Raw genomic sequence first — 12,402 nt, forward strand, 5'->3', positions numbered from 1 at the left:
TCTGGCCCACTGTTCCTGAGACGGTTCTCCAGCAGCGCCCTCCCTACCACTGACCTTCGGGCGCACGCCCAGGAAGCCGCTGCAGTTGTCTGCCCCGCAGTGGCACTCCGTCCTGCCGTTGCCCAAACAGTCCAGGTTGTAATTAAATGTCAGCTCCATCCCTAGGCCACAAGAGAGAGAACCATTCATACTCAAGTCCCGGGGAAGAGAGAAGCCGTCAAAGACACAGCCTCACACTGATAAGAGAGACATGATTCTGATATGAAGACCCTTCCCTCCTCCTTGTTCCACACTGAACACAGTGATGGGGAAAAGGAAAACAAACAAACAAACAAACAAACAAACAAAAGCTAGAAGAAGACGTCCCCATCCACCAATGATTAAAGCAAAAGAAATATTCTGCAAAGGCCATCATAGCCTTTTCACTGAAGTGGTCAAACACTATGATAGAGAGACTGAGAATCTGAAACCTGTGCTCAAGAAAAACAGGCTCTAGTTCAGGCCTCTTTTTCTAAAACTATTTCACACCTAGTGTCCAAGTGAACAATATGACCGTGGAATTGTCACAACCATACCATGTTCAGTAGCTAATGTCTTACATTATGATCAGAAAAAGAGTTCTAAATGCAGGTTTACTATACAAACCGAAGACCCAGGGATTCAAACTAGGAGGTCCAAGCTTCCTCAGCAATCCACAGTGAGTGCTAGAAACACAGTTTAAATCCCTTTCAGTTATGGCACTTCCCTTCCCACCCATTTTTCTAACAAAGGAGAAATTAAGTTCTGCTGTTATGATGGTGGATGGGTAAGGAAAAATAAAAGCAGTGACTGCTTCAAAAAGCTTTTTATGTCTAATTTGGAACAGAATGCTCTTTCGAACTAAAAAACAAAATAAGAAAGCTCCCACAAACAGCCCAAGAAACCAGCTGATGTTAACGCAGGCTCATTACTTTAAATTAAAAAAGAAAACAAAAGTTTAAACATCAGCTTACATTAAACAGACAGCAATCATTTGGAGAACGAATTTGCTTCTACTAATCTCCCTTTTGCAGGATAGAGTTTTACTTCTTAATGACAGATAATTCTAAACACAGCTCTTTATTTTATTTGAATAAATATGTGAGGGTCAAAACTTGAAGAGTGTCCTGGGAGAGGAAGCAAGTTAAGTTCCTTTTACCTGCAGGAATGTCACAAAGAGCAAAAAGCCCAACGCGAACGTCTCCATTCACGGTCCACTTTTGGGTTTCACAGTTTGGATTACAACTGTGGTTCATAAAGCGAGAATAATTTCCCTTTGGGCCAGCATCAATGATACGGTCCTTCAGAAAGAAAAGAAAGGAAGAGAGAGCTCCTTTGACATAAAACTGAGCATCAGCGTGTCGGAGAAACCCCCAGCGCAGGCAGGAGCCCCAGGGTAGCGCCAAGCACCGTCAGCCGAGGCCTGACCACCTACAGCTTCACAGATGTGCTCCTGGACAACTGACCGAGTCCTCTTCTCTACATGGAGACCAAGTCAGAGCAAGTAAGACAATGTGAAGTCTGGGTTCTTTTAAAGTTTGCTTCTAGGAACAGACTGCAGATAACGCCACTTAGAATGTCAGCTGGGTGTGGGGCTGAAGGAAAGGTGTTTTCTGAGCAGAGTGTGCTCAGTTAGGATGTTAATTGAGACGGGGATGATGGTGGTTTGCTGCCACCCCTGCTCTGAGCGAGAAGCAGAGCTGGGGGCCAGGGGCGCAGGTGGATGAGAACTTAGGCCACAAAGAGAGAGGGAACAGAAGCGAGACACTTCTCTGCACAAAGACTTGGGAGATTTGGCTGATGGAAAAGCTAGAGTCTGGGATATAATCTTTGTCACTTACATTTACTTATATGAAAGTTCAAGGTATCATAAGAAGCCCAACATTTTGGCTCCCTGAATTTACACTCTGATAATCCGGAAAGGCTCTGGAGGACACAGCCCCCTAGTGTTGTCTGGATGGCTGCAGGGGTCACTGGCAGTGGGGCTGGGAGCTAAGGGGACAGTCGGCAGCCACGAATAAATGGCATTTTATGTTTATACATTATCTGTTTGTGAAAGTGGTAAAACTTTCAGTGACATAACAGTTAAACTAATACTCTTCAGTGATTTCTAGTTCTTTTAATGCTATTCTGATTCAGTTTTAGAGAGAGCCTGGAACATAGGAAACACAGGTACTTCGTTAAGCTGTAACAAGATATTCAACACATCATTTCTCATGGCTGGACCTCAGTTTCTCGTCACCTATAAATCAGAGGACTGTTGGAGAAATTCAATAAAGTAGGTTTTGCAGTGAATGTGCTTCAAGTAACACCCACAGTTGCATGTATTAAATCAGAAGTTTTACTGTCTCTTTTGACAGCATTCATTTTTCCTGACTCATTAAAAAAAAAAAGTCTAAATATACAGAATGATTTATAGTTAGGATTTTTTTGCTAAAGCAGAACTCTCCTGGTGGTTTGTGACTTAGAATCACAGCGGTGACTCTCTCCCTTGGTGATAACCAAACTGGGGACCAGGTCTTCCAGGACTAAGAGCTGAGGCTCAAACCCAGGTATGTTAACCTTGTTGCTGGTCACCTTCTCATGCACGGCGCTGTGTCACGTGACCTGCGACAATCCCTCACATTTGTATTCTGGTAAAATGAGCATATTACAGCGGGACGCATACTGGCTACCACAGACCATTATGTTTTGCTTGAAATGAAACCAAATTAGAGGAAGGAAACGGAATTCAACCTAAGACTATGAGACTAAACCAAAAAAATCCTTTGTTCTTACCAAAAAAAAAAGCAATTTTACCTTGGTAACAGTTAACATATAAAAATTAGTTACACTGTTCTCGTGGGCTCGCTTGATTCGCAATCTGCATTCTTCCTCATCAATTAATTCGCCGACATATTCATTTACAAATTCACCCTGCAGAGGAGCATGCAACATGCAGAGGAACAATTAGTGTATTGTGTTAGAAAGCATTCCCAAACACCACATGTGTAACCCAAGAGAATTAACCCAAAACCTTCCTGGAAACAGAATGACGATACAAAGGAAGACCAGAAAACTGACACTGGGACAAGATTTTGAGGATTTCACAAGCACTTGTTTGTGTGCATGTGTGTTGTTATGTGTACACACGTGCGTTTCCGGAGTTCTACCAGGTGGGCAGTTAGGCAGCCACCACCACAGTCATGTCAACACAGAGGCCCAGAACCGCTCCTTCACAACCCTGCCCATCCTCCGTCCCTCGTTTGTTCTCCAACTCCATCGTTTTTTCCTTAATTATATTTTATGGAAGTTTAGTTGACTTACAACGTTGTGTTAATTTCTGACGTGCTGCAGACTGATTCAGTTATACATACACACAGACTCTTTTTTTATATCCTTCTCTATTATGGTTTATCATGGGATATTGAATATAGTTCCCAGGGCTAAACAGTAGGACCTTCCCAACCCTATAGTTTTATCATTTTGAGGGTGTGCTATAAATGGAATCACAATATGTAACCTTTAGAGATTGGCTTTTTAAAGAAAAACTAAGCTTAATTCCCTTGAGATCTAGCCAAGCTGTTGTGGGTATCAATAGTTTATTGTTTCATTACTGCTGAGTAACAAATAAAGCTTTTATTACCAAATAAAGATGCTGTGAACATTTTGATAAAGTTTATATGTAGACAAAGGTTTTCATTTCTCTGGGATAAATGCTGGGTCATATGGTGAGCATATGTTTAATTTTTTAGAAAACTGCCAAGCTATTTCCCAGAGTGGCGGGATCATTTTGAGTTCCCACCACACACTCCCCATGCATGAGAGCGCCGGCCTCCCCACGTCCTCGTCAGCATGTGGTATGTGTGCGCTCAGTCGTGTCTGACTCTTTGTGACCCTGTGGACTGTAGCCCACCAGGCTCCTCTGTCCATGGGATTCTCCAGGAAAGAATACTGGAGTGGGTTGCTATTCCCTTCTCCAGGGGATCTTCCCCACCCAGGGATCGAACCAGGGTCTGCTGCATTGCAGGTAGATTCTTTACCAGGTGAGCTACTAGGGAAGCCCATGGGATAGTCACTGTTTTTCATTCTGCTGTTCTAACAGGTATGTACTAATAAGCTCCTTTTTAAAATAAGCGTAAATACCGTACATTCAACCTCTCATGTTTATAAATGCATAATCATGAATCACCCTTTCACCTTGAAGACTTGGCTGATTCAATCTAGGGCAACAACATTAACTACAGGATTTCTTGGTGTTAAAAATACATTTCCGAGGCAGAGAAATGTCTTCAGGGAGTAAATTAATATGTATTTGCTATTGTTTTTACTAGACCCGTGTTCCTCCCCCAGCCCCCAACCCAAGTTCTCACCAGCCGTGCTCACCGCTCATTGCTCAGTATCACAGAACCGAGAGCATCAGTCATCTAAAGAGAAGCGCTGTAGTCTTTTCTGATTCTGATGAGTCATTAAAAGCATAAGCCAATGTCCTTACGTATGGATACTTAGGTTTTTCCCACCGATAAAAAGACTTTTCCCACCGATAAAAAGACGAGACTGTGACTTTGGCATGAGAGAAGGGAGATGGTGGGTCAGCCTGGGCGTCCGGCCGGCTGGCTGGCCACAGGGGACATGGGCGAGGGCCCGTCTGCTTCAAGCAGCTACAGCTCCTCTCGGCTGGGCCTGGTCAACACACAAGCGCGCTTCTGGGGGCTTCTCTCCCCCGTTGTAACCGATGGGACAGGTTCCGACAGGGAGCCGCGTTTCCCCTCCGCCTGAGACGCCGAGACAGGACAGCTCTGCACGGGCACGTACTGTGCGCAGTCGGCCCTGAATGGCTTTCCCTCCACGCGGTCCGGACTTGGGCCTTGGCCGCTGAGAACACCTGGCCCGGCCGCGGTCTCGCCGCCCTCCCAGGTGGGTCTCATCGCATCTTGGCTGCACTGCCACCTGGTGTCACCTTACTTTATGGCGAGTTTTCTGGACTGAAGACCGAGCAGGGGGTTCAGACCAAATCAGCTCCACTTTACCTGCCTGACACGCTTGAGATTCAAGTCAAGGCTTCATTTGAAGAAAGGGTTCTGTGGCTTTTAAAGGTCTGAAACCATGTGTTATGGTTTCTATTTACTATTCTATGAAAACTGGTGAATACTGAAAAAAAGTGCTGATATCAAACGAGGTATGTTAAGTCTTGTCAACTCGATATGGTTGTGAATACATCTGTCTAGTTATTTTGTAAAAGAAATATTTTAGGCATCTAAAAAGTGACAAATCTTTAGCCTCAAGGAGTTGCTTACTGGACTTAAAACCATTAACTGTGAATTCAATTGTGGTTAAAAGTAACAAAATAAAGAACTTTTAAGCAGGCAGAAATCTGGAACTTCTCTGGCGGTCCAGTGGTTACAACTCCACGTTACCAATGAAGGAGGCTCAGGTTTGATCCCTGGTCGGGAAACTAAGATCTCCCATGCCGTGAGGCATGGCCAAAAATAAAGAAATAAATAAATTTTAAAATGCTAGAAATCTATCCTTAAAGGCAACAGCAAAAGGACAGTTTAATTTAGTATTTAATATAATTTTTTTTAGGGCTTCCCCAGTGACTCAGTGGTAAAGAATCTGCCTGCAGTGCAGGAGCCGTGGGAGATGTGGGTTAGATCCCTGGGTTGGGAAATCCCCTGGAGGAGGAGGGCATGGCAGCCTACTCCAGTACTGGTACCTGGAGAAGCCCATGGACAAAGGAGCCTAGCGGGCTACAGTCCATAGGGTCACAAAGAGTCAGATACGACTGAAGCGACTTAGCACGCACACATGTTTTTAATTTCTAAGAAAGAAACCACTTCATAACAGGGTCCTTTGTTTAAGTCTGGCACACGTTTTTAGGAATCTGTTTTGTGTGAAAAGAAGGGGACTGATGGTGTACTTCAGTCTCCCATTGGGCTCCTGTCTCTGAGTGTACCCAAGCCTTCTCCATATTGCTACAGTCTTTTTGACTATGCTGTTCAGGGACTGTGTATGTTCAGCTCTTTTGTAAATGACCAATTGTCTTCTACTAGCAATTCCCTTTAGTAGGTGCTAAAGGGCAGAATAATCCTGACTGTTTTCTTCTCTTTTGATTATATCATTAACTTAGTAACTTAGAACATGGTTTAGAATAAATATAACTACTATTAAAAGGTGTCAACACCATATTAAACTTCAGGATGGCTCCACAAACTCCCCTGAAACCATAAGTAAAAACCTGCAAGTGATATGCAGGGCATTAAAGTAGTATCAAAATGTGTGCATTATATGGTGACATTTAAAAAAATATTTATCTGACTGCGTCGGGTCGTAGTTGTGGCATGGCAGTCCTCGTTGCGTCATGTGGGAGCTTCTGTTGCAGCACATGGACTCTAGCTGCGGCAGTGGGCTCAGCAGTGGTGACAGGGGCTTAGCTGCTCCATAGCATGCGGAATCCTAGTTCCCAGACCAGGGATCGAACCCGTGTCCCCTGTACTGCAAGGTGGATTCTTAACCACTGGACCACCAGGGAAGTCCCTATATGATGACACTTTAAATGCAGATGGCCTTTGACCAAGCAACCCAATCCACATACCCACTGAGCTGGCGAATCCTGCAGGTGCTACCTTCGAAATGTCAGAAGTCCAACCACTTCTTTCCTGCTCAACTATAGCCCCGGTTAGGCCACACAGCCTGGACGATCATTGTCTCCTTTTATTAACCTCTCTCCGTTTGTGTGTAGTAACTGCACAGAAAAAGTTCTAACAGGCTACACACCAACTTAAGAACAATGGTCTTCTCTGGTGTGGAGGGCAGGAATTGGGGAATTTCACTCTTTATTATCTTTTTTGTATTGTTTGAATTTCTGTTCTATGTTATACAGCATTTCATTATAAAGGTGATTTTTTTTTTTTTAAGGCAGAAAAATGCCAAGAGTAATTTTAAATTCCTATTAGGCCCATCTTCTCTCAGAGAACATAGCTGTAAGTTGTACACATCAGAAGGTGATGGTGGGGACTAGGTGGAGAAGACAAACTTTTTAAAAAACAGATTATTTAGGCCTGTCACCAATATTTCAGTTGACACTCATTGTAACAAGGACCCTGGAAGATTCTCAGGGTCTCTAAAGGTTAAGAGCCACTGTGTGAATAGTAGGATTTATTGGTGATTTTCAATTGAGTTATTTGGATTAAAATATTTTCCACAATGGGCACACATTTCCTGTGTTAAACAAAGAGACTGCTTTGAAGAATTACCTCAAAGTATAAGAATGAAGATAATTTATAAGTATTAAAGATCTCAACTTTTTCTAGCTGCTCTGTATATATGATCTAATTTGAGACTAGCCACAACTCTTTCACATGTAGGGCAGGGTTTATTATATCCATTTTAGAGATAGAGGAATTGAGGCTCAGAGAGGTTAAGTCAGCAGTCCTCATCCTTTTTGGCACCAGGGACTGGTTTCATGGAATACAATTTTTCCATGGATGGGGGAGGGGGGATGATTTCGGGATGATTTAAGTGCATTACATTTCATTGTGCACTTTATTTCTAGTATTATTACATCAGTTCCACCTCAGATCAGGCATTAGATCCCAGAGGTTGGAGACCCCTGGGTTAAGTGACTTGACTGGGGCTTCATGGTTAATTACAATGTTGGAGCAAAGTCCTGGGTTTGCTAGTTTCTGTCCAGTATGTTCTTAACTTCACTATTTTTCCTTTTACCTATGTTAAATCTAGTTTGCTTAACAAGTAAAAAATATTTCAGATAGAATGACCAATATCCCTTCTCCTTCTTATGACTGATCACAGGAAAAGTGAAAGTCACTCAGTCGTGTCCGACTCTTTGGGACCCCATGGACTGCAGTGCGCCAGGCTCCTCTGTCCATGGGATTCTCCAGGCAAGAATACTGGAGTGGGTAGCCATTCCGGTCTCCAGGGGATCTTCCCAACCCAGCGGTCAAACGTGGATCGCACTGCAGGCAGATTCTTTACCATCTGCTCTTCTAACCATTTCTTACTTGCTCCAGAAGTACCAAACTCTCAACCTGAGAAGTTTCAGAATTGTGGAATGAATCCCTGTATACTGAATCCTTACTGACACACTCTGAGAGGCACGGGTCCTGGTCTGACCCACTGCCGCCCCGCCCCGTGCTACCTTCTTGATGCTCCTCTTGGTCCGGAGGCCCCAGCCCCTCCGCTCGGTCCTGATGACCTCTGCGTCCGGGTAGAGCCTCTTGGTGAAGCACTGGTTCTGGCAGCGCTCCCCCGCCGGGCACACCTGGGGGTGACACTCATACTGCAGCATCCGGTTCAGGCACTCGGACTCCAAGCCACAAGGGTTCTCGTCGGCCGGCTTGCAGTTGCAGCGGGGAATCTCCGACAGGTCTGCCACCTGGATCTGTACCTTTCCTATCACTTTGTTGGCCTGGCAACAAAATCACAAGTGGGAGGGAGGAATCTGAACAGGACATCGGAGACACCCAGGCCCGCCTGGCCCCGCTACTGCCTGTGGGGTGACCCTGAGAAAGGATTTCCCCAGTTGAGTAAGCTAAGATTAACAGCTGCCTCTCTTAAGTTGACAAAAATACCAAAACCTGACGCGAGTCCTCATTTATCCTGTGTCTTTCCCCTCCTATCAGTTGATGACCATTTCATAAAGTTGAAAACAGCTCTGGGCTCTCTGGAAGAAAGGGGCTAAATCCCTATATTCTTGCTGGTTACAGGACAGGCTGAGGAGCAAGCACAGAAATTCCCATCAAACATGTTGTTCCTCAGTATGAGGGGCTCACTCGTCAAAGTCCTCGCCCTCCCGGCGCAGCAGCCTCGGCTCCCAGCGGATGCTCCAGCAGAAGCTTGTTCTGCACAGACTGAGCTGTAATCAGCATAAAGTTTTTACAAGCCAGTCGGGGCCTTCTAACTACTAAGAGAGCAGTTTCACCTTGTCTGTCAAATACCAGCATTTTCGTGGGTGAAGACTCACTTTGATGTGTTTGTATGGAGGGGGTTTTCTTGAGCTTTTTTCAATCTCCAGTGCTTCTTTACTTTCTCTTTGTGCTTTCAACTCTTGGAAACGTTTTGCAGCTTCTTCCAATGCTGCCAATAAGACCGGACAAAGCATAAAAACACCCCACACCAAATAAACAAAAAGAGTTGTTATTACCCTGCCTTCCCCATGCACGAAATGGGACCTGAGGTTTTCTTTTTAAAATTATGCCCTGGAAGTAACCATTTACCACCAGGATAGAGTAACACTGAAATGGGATATAATTCATCTGCAGCTGAACACTGACTGCTCTGTGCAAGCTGCCGCCATGGAAAAGAGGCCCCCCTTCAATGGTCAGGGGTTTCCACAGGAACCTGACAGCAGCTTTTACCTTGTACCAGATTTAAATTCACTTCACTCTGCCCCAGAAAGCTAAACTTCCCGTCAACTTGTTGCAAAAACAGCTGTTAAGACTTAGAGAACAAATTTATGGCTGCCAGGGGGTGGGGAAACAGTTCTGGAGTGTGGGATGGAGACGAACACACAGCTATATTTAAAATGGATAACCAACCAGGACCTCCTGCGTAGCTCAGGGAACTCTGCTCAAGGTTATGTGACAGCCCGGATGGGAGGGGAATTTGGGGGAGAATGGACACGTGGATATGTACGGCTGAGTCCCTTTGCTATTCACCTGAAACCATCACAACCTTGTTTGTAGATGGGATTTACCTCAATACACAGCAAAAAAAAGTTTAACAAAATTAGACAGCAAAAAATTTTACAGAAAACAGCTGTAAGGCTCTTCATGGGAAGTGCTGACTACTCTTCTGTGGCAAAGGTGCTTCACTTAATTAAGGAGACTCTGCGTTCCCAGATAAATCTCCACGTCTGTAGTAAGATCACTGAGAAAACTTCTTTCACACACACAGCACAGTCTACTCCACTGAACGGGTTTTTCTGAGTGATTGGATTGTGAGGTGGTTCTAACGTGACTGGAAACTATGGACGCCAGGTCATAACACCTGGTGAAACTCCCTACCGGCACGTGTCCTCCATGAGTGAGGCGTGCGGACAGATCAACAGGAGCGTCAGTTCTGAGCCACGGTGAATGGCGTCCAACGTACCTTTTTTGAAGGTCTTGTTAATACTGGTCTGTCCATCGGCAAAGCTTTTGTCTCCTTCGACGTAAGGGAACACTCTGCCCTGGTGGACCCAGTAGTAGTCGTGAGAGCCGAAGAAGAACACGGGGAAGTCGCCCAGGTCATGCTTGAGGCCCTGGATGTTCAGCGGCACAGACCGGGGGTTGCAGATCTCGGCCGGCCACCATCTGAAAGCGGAGGATGGAGAGTTGCGCTATGCTTTACACGGCTGGCGGGAGCCGAAAGACACAGGTTTCGTACTGTGTAATTTTCATTGCAAATCTAAGGACACAGAACACCTCGCTTACCTTTAATCCTGCCCAAAGCACACGTCATTTAACAACATACTGATGAATGAATTAATGCGTGAAATGGTGAACACAGACTAAACAAACTAGGCCCTAAACACCCGATCTGATTTCTTCCTTAAATATTAATATTTGATATTTATAAAAGTATACATAAGAATAAAGCACACTAATAACGTTAACAGTGAACCTACAATACAACTTAAGAATTAGAATTGGCCAGTAAAATATTCCAAATCAGATTTCAGTCCTGGAAAAGTCACGTTTTTCTCCAAATGTGACATTCTTAATTCCAAGATTGTCTTTCAAACTACAGAAGTTTATTCCTGGCAGTCAAGGGAATCCTTTGAGAATAAACTGATGCTAATCAGAATAAACTCTTGGGAGAATGCCTGCTCCCATTCAAACTAGCATTTTCTGACTCTCTAGTCAACCAGGATAAAATATTTTCTGGCCAAATGTACTAGGCTTTTATCAGTGTGTATTTCAGAATCTAATTCATCTTAGATCATAATAGATGTGGGATTTGGGACAGGCCTGAAAAAAACCATGCTTCACGTGATGACTGGTCCACAGTGATCATTGGGGGAGCCACCTGCGAGGTGCGCTGGAAGATTTCCTGCAACTGGGCAGGTCGGGAACTGAGGGGGGTCCCCGTAGTACATTCGATCGTTGATACCAACAGTAGGTGCACACAGACGTAATGTTTTTCAGTCGCATTTTACACATGCCTCATAAAACCATTTACTTGATGAACAATGAATGGCATTATTGGGAAGATAAGTGATGAACATGCTTCACCTAAAAGCACCCCATGTTCACCTGTGGGTTAATTAAAACGTGGGTAGAAGCCTGTGTTCAAATTGCTAAAAACAACACTATTCTGTGTAATCAGTATTTGGTTCCTCTCAAAGCAGGCTGGGCAGTGGTTGTATTTCTGATTCGTGTTAAGGCCACATGTGGGGTGCGTGTGGTAACCACACACACTGGCTCAGACAGACGGGGGTATGATTTCTGCCATCCTTGTTCCAGGCCCACGTCTCCCCCAGGAAGTCTCACATCAGAATAACTAGTCATTGAAAAGAAAGTTTCATGGGGCCCAGAGAGGTCTGATTGAAAAAAATACATTACGAATTAGTCCATGGACATAAAATCAGGCAGATAAAATGTCACTGGCCTGTGAAGCTCTGCTTTGGGCCTAACTTTAACTATATATGGTGATGGATGTTAACTAGATTTATTGTGGTGATTGTTTTGTGATGTACACAAATGTCGAGTCATCATACTGTATACCTGAAACTAACATAATGTCAATTATACTTTTTTTAAAGACAAAAGAAAGTTTTAAAAAGGAAACATTCTGAAATTTATCTGAAGGCCTTGGGGCTTCCCTGGTGGCTCAGTGATAAAGAATCCACCTGTCAATGCAGGAGATGAGGGCTTGATGCAGGAGACGATCCTGGGTTGGGAAGAACCCCTGGAGAGGAAAATGGCAACTGACTCCAGTATTCTTGCCTGGGAAATCCCATGGACAGAGAAGCCTGGCAGGCTACAGTGCATAGTGTTGCAAGAGTCAGAGACTTAGTGACTAAACAACAACAAAGCCTTTTTACTATTTCTGATATTTCTATCCGGGAATATCTTATCTATTATTCGTCAAACCTGTATCTATCCCCTCCTGGAAAATATATATATTTTTAATTATAAAAGTTCTGTGTGCCAGTCAGAATCACCATCATTAAAAAGTCTGCAAATAACAAATGCTGGTCGGGGTGTGAGGCAAAGGGAACCCTCCTCCACTGTTGCTGGGAATGTAGTTGGTATGGTTACTAGGGAGAACAGTACAGAGGGTGCTCAGAAAACTAAAAACAGAACTACAACATGAGCCAGCGACCCCACTGCTGGACACAGACCTGGACAAAACCAGGATTCAAGAAGACGTGCGCACCCTGTGTTCACAGCAGCAGCATTT

General features: G+C 44.3%; 1 protein-coding gene across 5 annotated transcripts in view; it reads right to left on the reverse strand.

The window, feature by feature from the left end:
- The window catches only part of NSD3 (nuclear receptor binding SET domain protein 3), a 97,931-nt gene that overhangs the window by 1,758 nt on the left and 83,771 nt on the right, over positions 1-12,402 (reverse strand). For 3 of the 5 annotated variants that reach the window (XM_086380237.1, XM_086380234.1, XM_086380235.1), the window contains 6 exons: positions 10,108-10,310; positions 8,981-9,093; positions 8,156-8,425; positions 2,818-2,934; positions 1,178-1,319; positions 55-161 (listed from right to left, as the gene is read on the reverse strand). In XM_086380237.1, coding sequence (XP_086236363.1) covers positions 55-161; positions 1,178-1,319; positions 2,818-2,934; positions 8,156-8,425; positions 8,981-9,093; positions 10,108-10,310 — 952 coding nt within the window. The remainder of the gene's footprint in view (positions 1-54; positions 162-1,177; positions 1,320-2,817; positions 2,935-8,155; positions 8,426-8,980; positions 9,094-10,107; positions 10,311-12,402) is intronic. The other 2 variants (XM_086380238.1, XM_086380236.1) reach the window with 1 other exon arrangement.

The sequence above is a fragment of the Bos grunniens genome, chromosome 27 (genome assembly GCF_055505025.1).
Source record: "Bos grunniens cultivar Pamir isolate PY7600 chromosome 27, Bosgru_T2T1.0, whole genome shotgun sequence".
In the NCBI taxonomy this organism is placed as follows: domain Eukaryota; kingdom Metazoa; phylum Chordata; class Mammalia; order Artiodactyla; family Bovidae; genus Bos; species Bos grunniens.